Source organism: Psammomys obesus, unplaced genomic scaffold, assembly GCF_907164565.1.
Source record: "Psammomys obesus unplaced genomic scaffold, mPsaObe1.curated_primary_1811, whole genome shotgun sequence".
NCBI classification, from domain to species: domain Eukaryota; kingdom Metazoa; phylum Chordata; class Mammalia; order Rodentia; family Muridae; genus Psammomys; species Psammomys obesus.
In genome coordinates, this window is record NW_026596069.1 from 21513234 (window position 1) to 21534455 (window position 21222).

Below are 21222 nucleotides of genomic sequence, written 5' to 3' on the forward strand. Positions count from 1 at the left end.
AAGAAAGAAAGAAAGAAAGAAAGAAAGAAAGAAAGAAAGAAAGGAAGGAAGGAAGGAAGGAAGGAAGGAAGGAAGGAAGGAAGAAAGAAAGAAAGAAAGAAAGAAAGAAAGAAAGAAAGAAAGAAAGAAAGAAAAAGAAAGAAAGGGGCAAAAATATTGGGCACTGATGTGCGCAGCTGCGATGACCAGATTAAAAGGACCATGTCCTGTGGGTGGGGCATGAAGCTACCAGAAGAAGAACTGGAAGGATAGACCAAGAATAGAAACAAAGGAAAATGACCAGGTCTCAGGGGAGCCTTCACCCAAGGAAAACAGGAAGGATCAGAGATATGGATCAGTGGGAGTGCGTGAGCCTGGCATGGGCAAAGCCCTGGGTTCAGTCCCTAGCACTGTCCAAGAATATAAATAAATAAACAAACAAACAAACCCAAACTAAAAAGAAAATGCATGAGCAAGGGTTTTTAATTTTCTAGTAAATACATATGAATTGTCTATCAAATATTTGCTCTAAATAATAATAACTGATCTAAATAATCAGTTATGTATTACATTAGATATGAAATGAAAGAGTTAAAACCTTCTGCCCACCCTTGAAGAGTGAATGACCCCATTAGGGAATAGATTAACACTATGGAAATAAATCAGATAAAACATGCAAGAATTATTATAAGAATAAAAAAGAATCATGGTCTAACAAGAAGTAAGTTTTGACTTATCTTTTTGATACTTATGATAGTTATCCAATAATATCAAGTTCTCAGGGGCCTCATAAATCTATTACATTCCTCAACTTTCTTTTGTGACAGGGATTAGATAAAATGTATGTCTGTGTGTACGTGCATGATATGTACGTTTGCATGTGCACAGTTGCTTTCCGTGCATGTGTGTGCGCACATGCGTGCAGAGCCCAGAGGACAGCTCGGTATCATTCTTCAGACACCCTCCATGTCTATTGTAGATAGTCTCCCACTGGCTTCAAGTGTCACCACGTCGGCTGGGCTAGCGGGCCAATGAGCTCCAGGCACTTGCCTGCCTGCCTCCTTGCCGTCAGTGGGATTATACACACGTGTTGCCAAACTCGGGTTTTCAACTGTGTCCTGGGGATCCCCACTCAGGTCTTCCCACTTAGGAGGCAGATGCTTTATGGACGGAATCATCTCCTGAGCTCAAGAAAATATTTCTTCATGAAATTTAGGACTGTCTTTTCTATCTCCTGATACTCTGCGTGCTTTATGATAGGGTTATGAATAGTGTCACTAACCCTCAGATTTTGATCCCTGTGGACGGGTGACACACTACAAAAATGTCCTGGCTCCTTCAGCTTTCCATATATACATCACCATAGCTACCATGAGACAGAGGGGAAGTTCAAGTGACTTTTAAGATGAAGGCATCAGCGTGTGATCAGAATAGCTGATGAGGTCAATATACCTTAGTGTAAATCAAACACTTTGTCTTCTTCCTTTTCTCTTCAGCTGTATACTTATGAGAAAATCGATACATAAACTAACATTTCTGTACCCATAGTGTTTTTACTCCTTTCAGTATGATATAAATTTTCATAGAAGAGTTGGTAGAAATGTATTTAACCGAAATTCACTACAAATTGTAACTCTCTTTAAACTAGGAATTTATGCCGCAGCCATGAGTAGAGTAATTAGAGACAGATTCTCTCTCTCTCTCTCTCTCTCTCTCTCTCTCTCTCTCTCTCGTGTGTGTGTGTGTGTGTGTGTGTGTGTGTGTGTGTGTGTGTGTGTGTGTGTTTAAAATAAAGCCTGTAATTCAGCTCAGCCTTTCCCCCTTGACTGATTTCTGGTACCATGTGTGGTGGAAGGGAGCATTGCTAGCGGTAACAGAACACTGTAGGTAGTGAGTGTGGGTGACTGGCTAGACGCTCCAGTGGTCAAGCAAAAAATGGAATGTCTCAAGTTATTGTCCAATGGACAAAGACTCACTGAACTCCTGCTTTTAAGTGAGATCATGAAAGATAACCCCCTGAAGGGTAAAAGAGGGCATAAGTTGATCCCTCTGGAAGAACACTGTAACGTGCACTGGGAGAAACAAGGGGGAGGACAGGGGTAACTCCTCTGGGTGAAGCTTCCCCCTGCGTGGGGATCCAAGAGTCAAAGCCCGTTCTTAAAGTGCGGCATCAACCACACTCGCAGAATCTGAAGCAAATTCCTGAGAAAAAATAGTTTTGCACTTAAAATATTATTTCTTTTTTCTTCTTTATTCATTTTAAACCTTACAAAAGGACTATTAATTTATGGCCTCCAAAGAAGTAGCTTTCTCCCATAAAATTTGCTTAATATAATGGATATGACTCTTTAAAACAAAATTTTGGCTGTATTGATTTTTGTGTGTATGAATATTTTTTGTATTTTTTTAAGATTCAGTTATTTCCTGAGTTTTGACTATCAATAAAGTCTTTGGAATTAAAGTATTTTAGTACTGTTTTAATCTAATATAAACATCCAATAAAAGATGAAAAACCGCTTTGATTTCCCCCCCCACACACACACACACTTTGTTGTGAATTTAGTGGTAGCTTGAAATTTTATCTCTGTGGAGTTTGAATTTTATTTGCAAAAATAAACAGAGTCAAATAACTATTTCTTCCCTGATACCACGAGAAGACACAACTCAGTGGCTTAAAACAGTGACCTGCACACATCCTGATTGTTACTAACTAGATAAACTTTCCTTTTTCTGCCATGTCTTCTGTCTAGCCGGTTTGGCCAGGAGCAATCTTTGACCCTGTTTCTTGCTCTCCTCAATCTATCAAAGGCCCCACAAGACAGTGAGCATCAAGGCTGGCGTGTGATAGGCACTTTGTAATAGATTTTGACTCCAGAGAATCATTCCGTTTTGGGTGGCGGATCACCTTCGGGCCTTGTGTCCCTGACTCCTCCAGGTCGTATTAGTGTGTCCCCACCACTTGTTTGCCTCCATGAATGGTACACCAGCGAGGACGCTTGATCCTGAATTGTATTGCCATGTGAGGACTTTAATGTTCGTGTGTTTCCTTCCCCGAATTCAGGGATCACGTCAATCCTTCTTGGTTGTTGAGGCTTCCCCTGTGGCGGCCATTGTGCAGAGTGCTCGCCATCCCCCACACTCCCACGATAAAATACTGATGCTTCCATTTGTCATTGGGTTGTGTTATCAGCAGCAGCTTCCATTGCATCCTTTCAGCTGTCTTTTTTCCTCTGTGTTGAATAACTTATTTTCATATTAATTTACTATTGTGTAGAAAACGCCTGTGCTAAATTAGTAAAATGCCTAAATTATTGAATATTTGTGCAAAGCTGTTGGCTCATTACTAACACTCATATACATTATCTATCCATTTGCTTACCAGCAAAGTTCTGCCAAGTAAAGGAGTTACTGACCATATACAGTTTTTAATTAATACATTTGTTTTTAGGATGGTAATATATATTGCTATAGGCATTAAAAACTAGTTTGTTTATTTTTTTGTTTCTCCTAGCCTGTTTGACCTGATTTTGTGTGGCTAGTGGGCATAAGTATGTGTATGTATGTGCTCATGTGTTTGAGAACACATGTATGGAGGTATGCATGGACATGAGTCCGTGTGTGTTTGGAGGTTGGAGGTTAACACTGTCTTCCTCAATTGCTCGCCAGCTTGTACATTCAGGGAGGCAGGGTCTCTCGTGTGAACCTAGAACTCACTAATGCAGCTACTCCAGCTAGCTAGCTTGTTCCATGGAAAACCGTTTTGCCTTCAGAACTCTGGAATCACTTGGGAGCTGCCCCGCCTGTAGGTGCTGCCAGTCAAAACTGCAGTGCCCATTCTTGCACAGTCAGCACTTAGCAGGACGCCATCTTCTCAGGCCCCATTTGAGTCTTTGTACGGATTGTTCTTAATCCTCTTCCTTTCCATCTCCACCTTGTCACTAACTGCGCTGTCCTTTATGCTATTAATTCTTGAGCTTTTTAAAAATAGAGACTGGAACTCGTAATGGTCACAAAATCTAAATCTGTGTATTTTCATGGAAAGAAACGTTGGTGCGATCCCAGAGTCCACATTTGCTGCTCACCTTTGATCGGCATCGTTGTGTGCCAACTAGTACCCTTCTTTACCACCCCATAATAACCTGTCAAGTGAAGGGCAACATAGGCAGTTACTGCTGAGTGCTGGCTCAATAACGGTAGGTAGGGTGCTAAGTGTGCTTGTGTAACTCTCATTTCGCATGTAATCCTAGGATGTAAAAGCTGCGTCATCTTTAATTCACAGGGAGGTAAACTAAGACTCACGGTCATTAAGTGACTCGTCACTCAGCTGAATGATGAGGCAGCACCCGCTAGGGTTTCTTTCCTGCTGAGATTGCTGGGTGTAATTGGGTTGAGTCTGTTTTAGCATTGTTGTATGTTATCCCATCGTCAGGATCCTGACAGTGCTTCAGACTGGCACTTCCATGCTTCAGATTGGTGAAACAGAGGGAGTTGAGGGCCACAAGATGGTTAGGAGAAATGGCCATGCAGTTTACACTTTGGTATTCCAAACGTAGGGCAGTGGCAATAAAATAGAAACACAGGAAGCTGTATAGACATAATCAAGTGCAAAATCACCTTTCATCCTCGAGGCACAGAATCCATCTAAGACATTGAGGCTGAAGACAAGGGTCTGCAGAGCTCTTCTGCAATGGGAATTTTAATTAAGGTTTGATTCTTATAAGAAAAAGCCAGGTCTGCTGCTTATTCATTTATCCGTTTTTAAGTTGTGTGTGTGTGTGTGTGTGTGTGTGTGTGTGTGTGTGTGTGTGTGTTTTAATGGTATGTAATTTGGGCTAGTTTTAGAGAACTCTTTATTGATTAATTTATTTAATGCTATGGCAGCATGTATAAGTATGTACCATGTACATTCCTGGTGCTCTTGGGGACAAGAAGAGGGCAACAAATCCCCAAGAGACTGGAGATACAGATTTTTTTAGCTGCTATTTGGTTGCTGAAACCAAATCTGGGTCCTTTGAAAGAGCAGCCAGTGTCCTTAACTGCTGAGCCATCTCTCCAGGCCCTGGCTTTGAACTCCTCATTCATCTGCCTTTGCCTCTGAGTCATAAGATTATAGTATGTGCCACCATGCTTAGCTTTTAACCCTGCTTTTTATGGCAGTACCTGGGGTTGGGTCGCTGGTGTAGTTCAGTGATAAAGTTGCTTGTTTAACGTGCACATGGCCCCAAGTTCAGGCCCCTGTAAGCCAGGCAGGCTTAAGTGAACAAACAAATAAATGAACAATAAACAAATACAGCATGGAGCAGATTTCCTTCTCTTGACAAGAGACTAGAAAATAAAATTCTGTTGTAGATCATTTCCTAATATTAGGGTTTTTCAGCTGGAGAGTTAGAGCAGGGAGAGAGGCAAGTTTCAGGCTAAAACTGAGCCTGTGCTGTGTCTTCTGTCCCTTAATTGGGCCAGGTGCATGGGAAATGCCCCTCTGTAAGGCCCAGGTCCAGCAGCCTGGCATGACCTCAGAGAAGTGCTAGCCAACAGGCCAAGCGGGCTTCAAGTCAAGACTTCAGAATATATGAATGGGTCTTATCCTGGTTAAAAATCAGAAATAAAAACAAAAAGAGCCACCCAAAATATCAGACTGACAAAGTTTGAAATGCCATAGTAGACTAGTTTAGAAAGATAGGAGCAGTCTCCCCTAAGAAGAGTGACAAATTGTACAGCAAATTAAGCCCGAGAATATACATCAAAAGCCAAGAGTATTTGAGTATTTAAAATCAGCAGCAGGAGCTAGTCGTTGAATTGACGCCTTGGTGGAGGCAGTAAAGTCTAGACCAGACGGCCCAGAAGACAGGGCCAGTAGCTAGAGGGGGACAGGATTCACCTGTGTTACCGCTCATTGTTCAGGCCAATTCTTAAAACGTGCATGGAGAGAGAGTATGGAGAGGAGAGCAGAAAGGCTGCAGCGTTGATCTTATGGAAGGTTCTGGAAGAAATGAGTGGAGACCCACTGACTGTATTGATTTAACAAGAGGGAAATGGGGGACATCCATGAGATCTCAGATTGAAACTGTTCTTAATATTAAGGCGAACACATAACTAAAATACGGTCTTAAAGCTAGAGAATACTGAGAGAAAGTAGAAAATAGGTTTGGAAACTGGTCTACAGCGTGGATCTCCAAGAAGGGTCTGTGACTGGGACCTGAGACCAGGGAGCAGAAACAGCCCCTTCCTTATTATGAGCTGTTTTCCCATCAGCCTCTCTGATACTGTCAAAACCAGTGAGTTTCACAGTGAGGAAAGCCTGCTTCTAAACAGGGGCTTCAGATTTACGTGCGGAGTAGAAACGAAGTTAAAGTGCAGCGAGGGAACCGAGTAGATTCCTGGCTGTGTTCACAGTGCTCACGCCCTGCACACCCTCCAGAAGGTCACCTAATTCATTCGTGAATATGGCTGGCTGTCCGTCCTTTACCCGCTCACACCCGCATTGTTGCAGGGGGCCTTAATGCATCGTAATTCTCTATGAACCGGGGGGGTGGGGGTGCGACACACTGAAAGGAATTTATCATCGCTTGATTTTCCTGAACTCTTAAAAAAAACTATACATTAGCTTCATGCTCAAAATTTTCATTAAAATATTAAAGGTATTTGCAAAGCTGCTTATAACTCTAGACATAAACCTTTTGGTGATTCTTGAGTAGAGGTATGTAAAAAATGAATGTCACAGCTGGGGTTGATCAGGTTAGGTTCAGCATAAAACAAAACAGCACATCATGGCACATTCATTTACTTCACTCATGCACCTGGTGATCACTATTGCCATGTAGACATTTCTGCTTTGAAACATGCTTATTTGTGTATTTTCCCACCCTCTGGTATCATAAGAGTTCACTTGTAAGCAGCGATGTGCATGCGATGTGATTCTCCTGACATAAGGGACATTGCCCATTTCCTGTCCTGCCATCTTCACATCCACGGAAGATACATCAAAGGTGCCCACATTTCCCCAGTTGCTCAAACATTGCTGGCTCCTTTATCCCTGTACCCTCAAGTCTCACCTCTTGTGTAACATTTCCTGGGTAAACCTTTTGAGTCATCTGGGAAGTCACCACTGTTACCCGGACATTTTAAAGATAGCAGTCCAATTCTCTATAAGAATAATCTGTACACTCAAACAGGCACACACATATGCACACCCTTCCCTTTAGGGCCTTGTTCACTCTTCTGTCTCTGTATTTACTAAGAACTAGATTGTTACCTCTAAATGTTTTATTAGATTCAATTTAGTGTTTTAGGCAAGAGTATCACAGAAGAACCTTTCTCTGAAAAGTCTTCAGCAGCTATTAATGGTTATTGAAATCAGTACAAAATGGTAGCTTTCTAAACTTTAGCATTTCTTGTAGTCTTATTTTATTTTTTTATTCATTTATTTTTTGCCTAGACCTTCTCACCATTGAGTAGAAATGAACTAAATTACCTTCTGGAAAAGCCTAGTGTTTCTGACCCTTTGGTTGCCAGTAGTCAGAAAAAGAAGTCAAATCACCAAGTAGACACACACCTGTAATCTTAGACCTTGGAAGGCAAGAAACAGAATTCCAAGTTTGAAGCCAGCCTGAGATAGATGTGAGATTCTGTTTCGGGACAATCCAGAAGAAAGGGGGGGAGGGTGGAGACATCATACTTAGCGACTTACGTCATAGTTACCGGCATGGTGGCGGCTAAGATTGGTGTTCTGTCTTTGAGGGTTACTGTGGACTCACTGATTTTTAAAAATGCAATTATATTATTTTAAGAAAACAGAAGCAATCTACAACTCTAAAATATTATTTTTAAAAATTAATAATTTTTATTTAATTTGATAAGACAAAAACGTAGTCTGAAAGCTAATGGGACAGAGATCAAATAGAAGGAGTTAAGGTTAATCAGAAAAGGAATTTTTTTATACTATACGCTATTAGAGAGCTTTAACCTTTTTTTAAAAAAAACTTATGAGATGCTCTTTTCTGAAAGTCTCTGAGTACCTTAACAGAGTATAGCTGAAAACAAAAATGTCAAAGAGGCACATTTAAATTGTTCTCAAAATCAATCAAAAATAATGAGGTGCTGGGAAAAAGTTGTATCCTTGATAATTACATCTATCAGTATCAGAAAACAAAAGAGAACAATCAGGGAATGACAATCCCACTCCCAAGCAGCACATTTAAAAAGGCTAATGAAAAAAAAATCTCTTTAAAAATGGCACTAAATTAGCATTTCAAGTAAATTGACAACCTAAGCGTTGATCAAGGCCAATCTGGGGCCCAAACAATGGAAGTTCTGTTTCTGCTTCACCTGCTTTTAAGAGGGATTATCTCACTTGACTTTTTGGTTGTTGTTGTCTTTTATATAAATGGAAGCAGTTGTCCTAAGGGAGAGGACAGCTGTCCTGCACTCTGCAGTATGGATAGGGTCACCCCTCAGGTGTCTGGCTTCTTTGGGGTTCTGTTTATTATAGAGATTAGAGAGAGAGAACCATGTTGGAAAGTCATTTAAGGGTCTGTTGCAAGGTGTCCCTCTTCTCAGACTGAAAGGGGGTTAATGAAAATGTCTATTAGACAAGGGGTTCGCCCTGCTCTTTATAGCCACAGCCTAGAGTTGGGACCAGTGGTTGAAAGCAGGGGAAAGGAGAATTTGGGCCTAGAATTAGGGCGAATCCTTGATAACCTCAGCCCTGCACAGCTCTCCAAGGATCAGTTCACAGGTTAGAGCTCCTTACTTGAGAGTGGTAGGCGGGTGTGCTCTGCTCTCAGATATTTTGCTAAGAATCTGTTGTAATGAGGAGTGCTTTGTGGGCCATTTACATTGACTATTCTGAAACCTGGAAGGTGAAAATGAATTCTACACCATGGCTTTCACAGGGATGCTTTTAGCACACCTCCATTTGCATACGGTGGCTTTGTTTTGAGGAAACCTGGGTGGGGTGCTGAGGCATGAAGCTGCAGTGTTTAAGAGTCGGGGCGCCTTGCTTGAAATTTCTATCTGGCAGCAGGTTTAGGCACATGTAGATGAGAACACGGCTGTGTCAGTATAAAAGAGGAGAAAACATTTTAGACGCTGTTTGTGAGAGTGGAGAGAATTAGCTCTGTGAATTATCAATAGTGACAAAAGCATTTCCCTTCAATGAGAGGGAACTCACAGGGTCTTTAAATGTGTCAGTTCATTTTGAAGATAGTCATAAGTGCTGGCATTTTATTACCTTGGCTTTTCAACTGATTTTATTCTTTATTAGTGGATGGGAAGGAGGGGGGAAAAAAAGCCCTCAGTACATTCCAGTAACATACTCATCAGTCGTCATTTTTGGAGACAGTTTTCGACATAGTCTGTGTTTTACTAACAAGAGAAAAGACTAGCCATTAAGTTTATGTGTCTTTGTTTTCCAGCAAGGTCACATATCAGGAATGATACTTGAAGTATGCTAATAAACAACATATAATGCAGGCCATCAGGGAGCAAGAAATATTTTCTAACTAGTTCTAAAGGGAAATATTGTTACAAAGGGGATGCGTGTTATTTACAGAGCACGTGCTGCTCCATACGTCACCATCAGAGGGTCCTGCAAACAGCTCCGAGCATAAATCTCCCTCCCCCCCCCCGCCTTGATTGTCAGGGTGTTTCAAGCCTTAGATTTAGATTTGGCGTATTCAGTCCACTGTATTCTAATGTACAACGACTGTTGGGTTATTTAGATTCCCGGATTGGAGACATGCCTGGGCTTTCATGGTTTGCTCGGTATAATGTCCATTGTTGTAGAAGAAAATACTGTGTAGATTGTAACGGCTAGGGAAATCTGACATTTGTGTCATTTGTCCTTTTTATCCTCAAGTGAAATTATACTTATTTCCATGCTTAACTTTATTTTTTAAATCTCCTAAATGACCTGGACTCTTCAAAACGCATTATCATTTAGGACTCATATTTCATATTAATACTGTTAGTAAAACATGTTATATGACAGCAACGGAAATGATCATCTTGTGAGAATTATTACAACCAAACATCATATCTACAGTTTTACAGGTGTAATTTTCTCACATTTACGATATTTCTTAGTTGTTTATTTCATCGAAGTAGATTTCATTTTTCGAAATGCTTTTTAATTGTAAATAGTGTTTAATTGCAAAGAAATAGACATGATGGTGCATCCCATTAAACACAGCCAATTCTTTAATTATTGAGTCCAACTCATAGACCCCGAGACTCACACTGCCTACTTCTATCAGGATGCTTCGTTTGAGATTTCAGAGACTATTTTCCTTCCCATTTCTGTGTCACAGCAGCATCAGGCCCATGTGAGGCTCAGTTTGTGTATGCCCTAAAACTCATCCTAAGTACCTGTTCCATTGATTTCACTGGATGGTGGTGTTTGTTCTGGCACAGTTTCTTAAGAAGAGAAAGTACGTATTTAAATGAGAAGAATTAGAATCTCAAAAGTATTGCCATCATTTCAGACCTTGGATAAAACTACCTTTTTAAAAGACTGATTTTTTTTTGTATGTGTGTGTGTTGCCTGCATGTATGTCTGTGTACCACCTTAGTACCAGGTGCCTTCGGAGGTGGGAAGGTAGCCAGTCCCCTGGAGCTAGAGTTACAGACAGCTGTGAGCATCCATGTGGGAGTTGGGAACTGAACCAGGGTCCGCAGCAAGAGCAGCAAGTGCCCTTAATTGCTGGGTGCTCTTAACTCTCACCCCATTGTCTAAAATGCTGTGAACCTTAACTTAACAGGCACTGTACTTCCACATTTCTGGGAGCAATATTACCACGGTCTTAGTCAGGATTAAGCTTCGTCTGATTCTCACACACATTGGCTTTTGAAACAGAGCCATGTCTTACAGGTATTTTTATTATTAGGGTTTATTTTTGAGCCTGAGGGCACTTATTTTGTTACTGTTATTTCATAATGTGGTGCCTCTGTTGTTGTAAAAGGAACAACTTGTAGTATTGGCTGTCAACTAAAGTTTTGCTGAGAAACGCTCTGTGGCCAGGGTTTTTGGGTTTGGGTTTGTTTTGTTTTTTTTCCTCTGGTTTGGTTTGGTTGGGAACGCTGAGAAACGCCATGTCTAAGTGACCGTGTTCCTCCTTGTTTTCTCAGAAGAAGACCTACCAGTGCATCAAGTGTCAGATGGTTTTCTACAACGAATGGGACATCCAGGTTCATGTGGCAAACCACATGATCGGTGAGTGAGACCGCCCCCCCCACGGCTCTGTTCCCCGAGTGTGTGTGTGTGTGTGTGTGTGTGTGTGCGCGCGCGCGCGCATCAGTGCCTATGTAATTAAACCGCCGTAAGGATGAATTAATTGTCCTGCCATCAATGGCTTTACCTAGGCGAGATTGATTTTTTTTATTCCTCTTATTAGACCTGGTAAGGCATTAGCATGTTTTTATTTTCTGCAAGGGCTAGTTTAGACTTCTGCAGAGGCTTATCTGTGTTCTGCCAGTCAGAGCACAGGTGATTAACAAATTAAACTTCTAATCATTTTTGCATTATTGAAAACTAACAGGAATGGTTAATGAACTGGATGTTAGCTTTCCATAGAGTTTTAGACAGGTTTTAATTTCAGAAGTTATTATGGTAATGGCACTGCTGTGTGTTGCTTAAGCATCTTTGTATCAAAATCCAAAGTGGTGAGTTTTTGTGATGGGGAGACATAAATAATTTAAATTGCCATAAAATACTTTTATAAGTATGGTTTCAACAGCCTGGAAATAATCATGATCATAAAGATCACGTAAAGAATTCAGTAATCATTTTTTATACCTCACCAAATTTTCCGTAGATCTGAATAAAAGTGGTTAGGGAAAAAAATCTCTGAAGTTACTCCAGGCCAGTGATTTTAGGGTTTTGCACTTATTAGGTAAACTGGAACTAAAATGGCAAGTTTTTTTTTTTTTTCACTTATTCATGTTGTCACATTATCCACTAATTCCTCAGGGGTTACTGCCTGCTTTTTAATTTGATAAGCACTTAGTAACAATGCTAAGAGTTTTACCAGCCAATTAAACTTTATCAAGCACATCTTTTGCTACTAGTAAAATGACAATTGCTATAATTTTGTACTATTTTTGTTACTCATTTGTATTTTTATACCACAAGAGAATGTTCTTATTTTGTACTTGCTTCATGGTGTTTTTTTATAAACCCATAAGTAAGTATGATATAATATTTTTAAAGTCCAGTTGACCTTCCATTCAGCAAATAAAGAAGCTTTGTATGATAGGAAGAAAAATTCAACATTTTAGACATGGAGTTTATTTCCCAGGGTGTGGGGGGGTGCCAACTTGTGTTATACATCAAGGAGCAGGGCTCTAAGATCATGTATTTTAGGGACACCCCAACTGTCACCCTGCTCAATAAGCTGACCACAGCAGAACTTGCAATTTTTTGTTTGTTTGTTTGTTTGTTTGTTTGTTTGTCTAAACTGAAGGAGATAAATTCAGAAGCATGTTGGGGAAAATTTGATTAATAGCTTTTTTTTGTAGCCTTAGCTTTTTTTTTTTTTTTAATTTTCAAATGATAACACTTTTTGGACAATTGTTACAGATAAAAAACTAAGTGATACACTGCAACCTAGAACATTACATGACAGTTAAGGTATTGATTATTTTATGACTTTGTTTTCCATATTAATGTATGAAGATTATTAGTGATTTCTTATGCATTAAAATAATGTATTCTTCACCATGGCAGGACAGTATTAAAAGGTCTTTCTAAGCCGTCAGAAGATAATCACAGCATGGGAGGGATCAGACAATGTTCCTTGCAAATTGTCTCCTGTTCATAATCCTGAAAAAAAAAAAAAAAAAGTCCATGTGAACTTCCAAAATTGCCTTTTTTTTTTTTTAAGAGAAAGATGTAGGGGAAGAAAAATCATTACTGCCAAATGGCACCTGTCCATATTTACCCACCTCTGTCTCTTCAGTGTTCTTTGGTGGTGGCAGTCACAGACCCTGCCTCACTCCCCCAGGTTTTGATATCCTTCACCTTCAAATTTTCTAGCTACTAAATAAATAAATAAATGGGGGGGGGGCAGGGTCCCTGCTCCTATCCAGTCCCCTTCAATCTAAAGTTAGTCTGGGGATTTCTAATTTACCCACCATGCAGATGTGCACGTAGGGCGTATATCGGCCACAATGCTGGTATCTTTTCCATCACTAGGGCCTGGATGGAATATCCAGCGTAAAGGGACCTTTTGGCTCTCCAATTTCATCATCATTTTGCCCGTGCCATCAACTTGCCCTGTCTCATTTTCCCCAATTGCTCTGTTCCCTTTTCTTTGTATTTATCCTACATTCCTCATGATGTTAGTGCTCTCCCTGGCCCTTCCCCTCTCAGTAATAGTGGATTAATATGGCACTCACCTCCCCTTGGGATCTGAGCATTTAACAATTCACCTTCTACCCGAGCCGAGATGCAAATCCCTTTCCTTTTCATGGAGGTCCTGATTATTTAATACTCAGGCTATTTTTTAATAATAAAATATGTGATTCTCTTGCACTCAAGACCTAAACAAATGAATAGCATCCATTTAATTGCTCTGTCTCTTGACCAGCCATCCAAGTTCTTAGGCTCCATTCTTCTTGTTAATATCTAGAGAGAAAATGTGAAACAGGAGGGAGTCACCAAGGCTAAGATGCCCCTTTTAAAACCCCAGTGTGATACTTAGTCTTTCAAATGAGGCAGGCAGCATTATTTCCTTGGCTAAAATACTTCCATTGAGGCTGGGTATTTTTAGATTGTGTATCTATGTGTATTTTTTATCTAATAAAAAAATAATCTGAACTAGACATTTAGTGGGGGAAGAGGGATTAGGGACTGTCTGAAAGCCTCTTACTCTGTTAAGAGGGTAGAGTATTTTTTACGGATTTCATTTTACTTAGAGGAAGGAGCCTGTCACCTGACAGAAACCAAGCTCTGCATTTGCCTCAATGAGCTGTGACTTGAAAGTCCTCTATTGTGAAGCCCTTGGCATTTTTCTGGGGAGCACATATGTTTTTTAAGCAACCTCCAAGCCACTTTTTTCTGCTTTCACGCTATTCAGGAGGGACATTTGGTAAAGGAAACTTATTGCTGTTTCCACCAGGTGTGTAAGGAAGGAGTCCTTAAGTGCTGTTTGCAGCTATGGGTGGAGTAATTTCTTGGTAAAAATGTTCCTGCTAAGGACAAAACAAAAACTCTCCTGTTTACCACATTTTGACACAGTTTTGTGTGCTTGTGTGTGTGTAACATATATATGTATGTGTATGTATATATATGTACATATATCAGATGAATAAATTTTTCTTTGCACACACATACTCAAAGAATGAGGGAGAGGCAGAGACGAGGGAGATAACTACAAAATGTTTCAACAACTTTCCTAAGGAAAGGCTAATGTCTGTGCAGATGAGGATTTTTTTTTGTCTTCTTTTGTTTCTTTCAGTCTTTGCTCAGTTCTTACCATACTTGAGAATCCTAAAAGAAGCCTTTGTGCACCAGCCTTTCATTTTGTACCCTCCCTTCTTTTTCTCTCAAGTAGTAAAAATTTATTGTTATTCTCCTCTGTGAGATTTCTGGTTACTATTATTTGGTACATATTAACAACAAAGAGATGGAACCAGGAAATCTAAATGTATTTAACCCGATGAAGGGATTGCCTCATATAAAATTATGAGGCTCGGCCGTAGTAGAGTAAATTTCTAAGTGCTTGGAATAAAGGGCTGTTAGGCATGAGATGATATAAAGAGATGGCATTGCCAACAACAGTTTATGAGGAGCTTAATATTTTCACTCTGATAATTCTTGACCAATAATTACCAGCCTCTAATTATCTATTTTAGTTAGAAAGAAATTCTGTTCACTCTGGAGGTTGGCATTGCAGCTAGCACATAAATCCCTAAAGAGATGACTGTGTTCCAAACAGCCACAAACAACTGTCTCATGAAACACAGTGAGCAAATTGTGAGTGGCTGGTGATAGCAACCAGCAGTATTGCTCACCACGAAGGGCCAGTCAGCTTGACAAAGAAATGGCCAGAGTGGAGAAAGGCCATTATCCCTGGAATGGGTTATTGCAGTCTAGACAGGCTACACTGATGCCATTTCTAGCACTCCCTTTCAGTGTGGATAGACTATGAAGGGAATGAGTACACATCATTTATCTTTGAATTACTTTCAAAAATCTACTTACAAACAGAGTTTTTTTTTTCTGTTTCCATTTATCGTTTCATGTTTTTGTAAGATTGTGTTGTAGTGATTGCATGTAAGGAAATAGAATACCCCATTCTGTAAAGAGAAAAAAAAAGTTTGGAAAAATTCAGACCTAATAGTAAGCTTATCCTTGAAGGTTAAGGGTGATTCTAGCTAGCACTTTAGGGAAGAAAATATATTCATTTCCCCCTTAGGAAAGCAAAAAAACAGTAGCTGGCCTAGAATGAGCAATGCAGAGATACTGGCTGTTTTTATCCTGGTCTCTAACATTCGATGTCTTATGGATAATTATTTTAAGACCATGGAGAGAGTTAACACTTGTACAATGCAGACAGCAATGTAGGAACCCCAAGAGGTATGAACATGTGCTGTGTACCACTAATGTCAAGACAAGAAGAATTTTAGATCAGTTTTGAAGAATTCAGAGAAATTTAGTTTGTTCCGACAGTGAGTGGCATTCATAGGCCTCACACTGTATCTGATACCCAAGGTGACAAGGGACATTCCTACCCTCTCTTTACTAGATGGCCTGCCTTCTGACTAATCATTAACATTTGGTGAAGTGTTCTGGGCCATTTCTGAAACATTTCAACTCGAGACCTCTTGCTTTAGAATAGATGAAACCTAATATACTGGCTTCTAGAATATCTTTGATTTTACTTGACTTTGAGCAAAATAACCAAATATCTTGAAGTCTGCATAAAAAGTCAAAGAGCTATACTTTACTTTAATTCTCTGCTTTCATTGGCAATTGTTAAACTAATGAATAAAAAATGAATTTGTCATAATGTCTACAGATATGAATATATGTGAGATGTGTGTGTGAGAGAGAGAAGACATTCATACCATCTTAAGCAATAAAAAAAATCATGGAGATTCCTTGGAGCCATGATTTACATTCACTCTAAGTGAGACTATTGAATTTTAAAAAAAGCTTCATTTGATTACCTAAAAATTCAGGGAATTAAGAAATCAAGCATTTGCTGTTGCATATGAGGAAATATTGGCTTATTTCATCAAGGGCTGGATTAAAAAAAAAGATGAAATCTGGGCAGTTTAATGGTAAGAGAAAGCTACTCTCGTGTGGGCAATGCTGGCTTATTTGAAAAGCCCATAAAGGGTTTCTGCGTGGCCCATACAAAAGGGGTACTTTCTCTTTAATAGCCATCTGTACAGGAGAGATGAGAAGTGGGCCAGGTCATCTCTCCTCAGCTGTCATGATATTAACGTAGGTAATGGAGCAAGCTCAGCGTTCTGCTGGGTGTTGTTTTTCATAGATGTTCATCGATTTACACAGATAATTCTATTTATTTCTTAGACTTGGGTCCAAGTGAACCAGGCAGAATAACAAACACCAAAGCATTTCAGATGACTTTATCTTTGTTTGTAACGTTAACTTTTGTCTAAAAAAAAATGGTGTCACACCTACTGTGCAGATGGCCGCGTGATCTGTAAGCCAGCCAAAACATTTAAACAAATGTGTGATCTGGGGATAGATTAAATAAAGGGTAAAGTGGAGTGTGGGCCACAAATTCTAATAATCAGATAATTTTAAGTTGTGTGCAGTGTTGAGCCACAGCCACCGTGATAGCTGGACGAGCTTGCCAATGACAGCAAGGTGCCGTATAGACCTCGGGATGCAGTCTGTGGCCTGGTAGGCCCCGTTCGAGAACCATACACTTGCTGTACAGCTGGCCGCTCTGTATGGGGACATCAGATAAAACTTATGTAAAATGAAGTGTTATTGCTTAGTTTGAAATTGTTCAGAGAGGGAATTCGCAGACAGTAACTGAAAACAGAATTCATGATACCAATGAAGCGGACTGTAAATATGAAGAGGCTTTAATTATCTGCGCAATTTAACAAAAATTCAAGATGTATTCAGAAAGGACATCCACCAGCATTAATACAATATAGCTACACTGTTTGCCCAGAGCAAAGAGGGCTGTGGAAGCTTTCCAAGCCTTGTCTACCATCAGCCTTCCTCAGTGCAAGGGCAGTTGAAAAGAAAAGTTCATTTTGGAATAAGGCAGATTCTTCAGGAGCTCACCTGAGTTGTTGGCAATCTCATTTTCCAGGAGACTCAGGGTGAAAGACTTTGTGTATGGCTCCTGTTTGGTGGTAAGTTATTACAAAAACAAGGCATGGTGTTTATCCTTGCGTGTTTTGGCAGCCATGGCTTACAAGAGTAAAAGATATTAGCAGTTAGTGTAGTTTCTGACTTACTAGCCCTGAACAGAGCCTCCTGGACATGTTGACTTCCTGTAAGAGAGGTTTGCCCGAGCCCGCAGACAGACTTTACAATTCAGTCTCTTGTCACCTTTGCCCTTTACGGGGCCAGGGGCTGCAGAATGACTGCCAGCCTGGTCTGTGCAGACGGTATGGGCACTGCTATGTGGTTGTGCTTCAGTGTCTCATTGTGTCCTTGCCCTTGGCTTCCGGAGTCTGTTCTGTACGGGGGGGGGGGGGCGTGGAAACTCACCAGTAATAAATAAAAAGAGGCCCTTCTATCCAGTTGGATGGAGGCACACCCACACAATTGAACCCCCACACAGGCACACTCAGATGCGAATCACACATATGGATCCTGACCTATTTCCACAGGGTCCGATCGCACCCAGCCAAATAAAAAGTCTCTGATGACCCGTTTCTATAGGTTATTTCTTAGTTCCAGGGCCATTAATAGCAGTGAACAAAGGAGACGAGTGCCAATATGGAGAGTGGGTGTCGAACTTCAGCTGCTCATATTGTTGCATTTGGAGGGCTGACGGGGTTTCATAGGTCACCTTTAGAATTATGCCTATGACAGCAGTAGCTACCTGCCAAGATTGCAAGGTATCTCACAGCTCTCGGGATGGCGCCTGTGGCCCGGTAGGCCTCAGTTGGAGGGGCACACATTTGCTGTACAGCTGGCTGCACCGTATGGGGCAGCCGTGTGGGCTGTTAGGGAGCTGGAAAGGAGACAAGCATGAAATTTCTTCTAACCCCAACTCTGTTTTTCTGTACTGTTGGCTGCTTCTCAGATCCTTGACAAAAAAACCAATCAGGCACCCTTTAATCCGCCTGTGATTACCACTGGTATAAAAAGAGAAGCATAATGAGGAAAAATGCCTCGTTTTGTTGCCTTCAAAAGCCAACAAATTGGAGTTAACTTGACAGGAAGTGGCTTAATAATTAGATTATTTATTTATTCCTGACACATATCCCCCTGTTACTAGTCTCAGGAGACCCTGTAGATGCTACGATTTTCAAGCTGCCATTACTTCGCTGTCTTCTGCGAACAAAGAAGCTACTGTCTATCAGTCAATTAAATGCACTCTTTAAGCAGAGGCTGCGAAGTCCTCAATGGAGAGAGCCCAGGGACATTGTGGCTGATGATTCCTTTCTCTGTACTGTACATCACTCTCTCAACTATGGTCCCCACAGAGATGGAACAAAGTCATGCATTAAAATATCACTTGTTGATTTGTTTGCTAATGAAGAGCCATTGGACTGTTTGTGTATTTCTGTGGCAAAATTGTTGATAAAAGGGCCTACTTGCCAGCCTATCTCAGATCAGCTGCCCTGAGTGCTTGTTTAAGAGTTATTAAAATTAAAGTCAACAAACAGCAGAATCGGGGGGGAAAAAGTCTCTGTGATAACAAGTTTCCTCACTATTTCCATCAGATTCATCCCACTAAGGCAGGAAGCACAGGCAAACAGTGTCACAGCAGTGGCTTTTCAGTAACACACACACACACACACACAGTTTTCTCTTGTAGGCAAAAGCTCTTTCTCAGTGTTCAAGATTGCTACCACTAACTTGTAGGAATGAGATGTTAGAGTCTCTTCATGAGGGTTATCTCTTAGGCCCCCTTTTAATTCCCTGCTTATTGAAAGGTCTTTCCGTAGCTGTTTCTCTAAGTTGAAGGTACCTAGAAATTTTAGAAGGGAGCTAATGAAGGTCACCAAGGTAGGTCAGAAGCAGGACCCCAGCCTCGTGGCCAGAACAGAACTGTATCTTTGTGCCTCCGCCTTTTCTTTGTGCTGTCTTTCTCCTCTCTCTCTCTCTTCTGTGTTATTTACATATCAGTGCTGCTCACCCTTCCTCTACACTGAGCCCCGGTGCCTTATCACAGTCTTTACTTTTTCCTTCCCCAAGCTTGCCATGTGCACTGCACATGTTTGCTGTGCTTCTCTGAGTTCCCATTAAATGCCTTCGTGGTCGGTTGGAACGTACATCTGAGGCTCCTCTGGAAGACTACAGGCCTGTCTGAGCTGGCAGACATCAGTAACGTTAGGACAGCCTTCTGATGAAATACTTAGCTCAGGCTCTGCCCTGGGAGGAATGTGTACGTCTGGAATCTAAACAGGGCCCCTGGACTTTGGAAAGCGTCCCCCTCTGTTGCCCCGGACATGGTCGCGAGCGTTCGGGGGTCTTAGCTGAAGTTCTCACAGCCATCTGACCACAGAGTGTGCACCGTTAATTTAGGTATCATTGGATGGCTGTATCTCCTCTCTACCCTGTTATTCCAACTCATTTGTTAGAAAAAGCTTAGGTACTCGGAGGTGTTCCGTAATAGAAAATGAATTTGAAACCCTTTCATTAATTGGTGATTAATGTGTTTCAGGATTAGTTTAAGCAGGGCTCTACCTCCTGCCCAGTCAAGTATGTTCTGGTTAATATCCAATTATCTGCACCTTCGTCGTTATTATGTCTTAATATTTCGGATATGATACCAGAAACTTGAGAGTCATGCTAATGAGGAGCATAGAGCAAGAATTAACCAATGACACACTCAATGATCCTTGGTGACGAGAGAATCTCCTTTCTTCCCCCTTAACACATTGCTTCAGCATTCTGCAAGCCCTGGCTGAGAAGGCAGACTTCCAGCTCCAGCAGGCGAGAATTAGAAAATCAATCGTCCTCCCTTTTAAATGATACGAACTTGAATTTGCAGTGTGACTGTTCACCTCAAACCATTGTTTCACTTCACTTCACCGAGGATAAAACAGGACCCGGTGAACCTGTCTGTGTTTCGCAAACAGGAAACATCAAGCTCCTTCTCCTCCCTCTTTACCCGTGCTGCAAGTTGTTATGCTTCCAATGGGTGCTTAATTCAGGCTAATTTGCTATCCCTGTAATATTTCACTAAGGAAACACGTTTCCCCTGCTAATCTTTTATTCTCTTTTTGCAAGACACAGTATCAATGCTGTATACCGGCCACACCTCCAGTGGGTTTGTTGTTGGCTCTTGTTGCTGTTTCCCAGGCCCATTCATTCTTGAGGGGTCTGACTTAGTCCCAGAAGCGGTGGCTGCTGGGGTGGCTGCATGCCGCCCCTTCACAAGCTGGATTGTAATGAAGCCACGTCAGTAAATTGCAGTGAAGGGTGATTGTCACGCAGGGATTCCCTACTACACCTCTGGGTCCATTTGCACCAGATTATTCTTTTTATTGTTATGATTCCTTCCCATCTTTTTGACCCCCTTGCTGCACTACTTGCTCTTGGTCACCAACGCACCATGGAGGGCATCTTGGAGAACAAGGCAAACATCATTTTTTTTTTTATTCTCTGAGGAACATACCAATCACCATTCAACTCCAGAGCCAGATGGTCCAGGGGGACTCTGTGGTCCTTTACGGATCGCACTTGACTTTCTCGAGTTCATTTACAGAGCCATTCCCCTCAGCTACTTATAAGAATGAGGTGGTGAGGAGGATAAGGGCACACGTTTCTTTTTTTCCACATTGTAGACAGAGGCTGTTAGTCTATAGTGACCACCATCCTGATGTGGCCCTCCCCAGAAACCCTTTAATAGTTTACAGAAGGCATCTAGATGATATAACTTGTTCAGGATCAGGATTTCATGATCAATATTTTCACGATCCTCCTTAAAACAAAGCGGTCAGTGCCCCCAGACTCAGGGGGCACACAACTATGCTCGTGTTTCTCTGTCTCTGTGTCATCTCTCTCTTTTATTTCTTCTTCTTCTTTCTTTTGCCTTATTTTCTTTCTGTGTCAGGAGTGGTCAGTGCTTTCTC

The 21222-nt window shown here is 41.1% G+C and overlaps 1 protein-coding gene across 2 annotated transcripts in view; it reads left to right on the plus strand.

Annotated features, from left to right (window-relative positions):
* Positions 1 to 21222, plus strand: part of Znf521 (zinc finger protein 521) — a 280987-nt gene that overhangs the window by 143019 nt on the left and 116746 nt on the right. Inside the window, exon 5 of one of the 2 annotated variants that reach the window (XM_055625739.1) lies at positions 11104 to 11188. In XM_055625739.1, the coding sequence (XP_055481714.1) occupies positions 11104 to 11188 (85 nt within the window). The remainder of the gene's footprint in view (positions 1 to 11103; positions 11189 to 21222) is intronic. The other variant, XM_055625740.1, reaches the window with a different exon arrangement.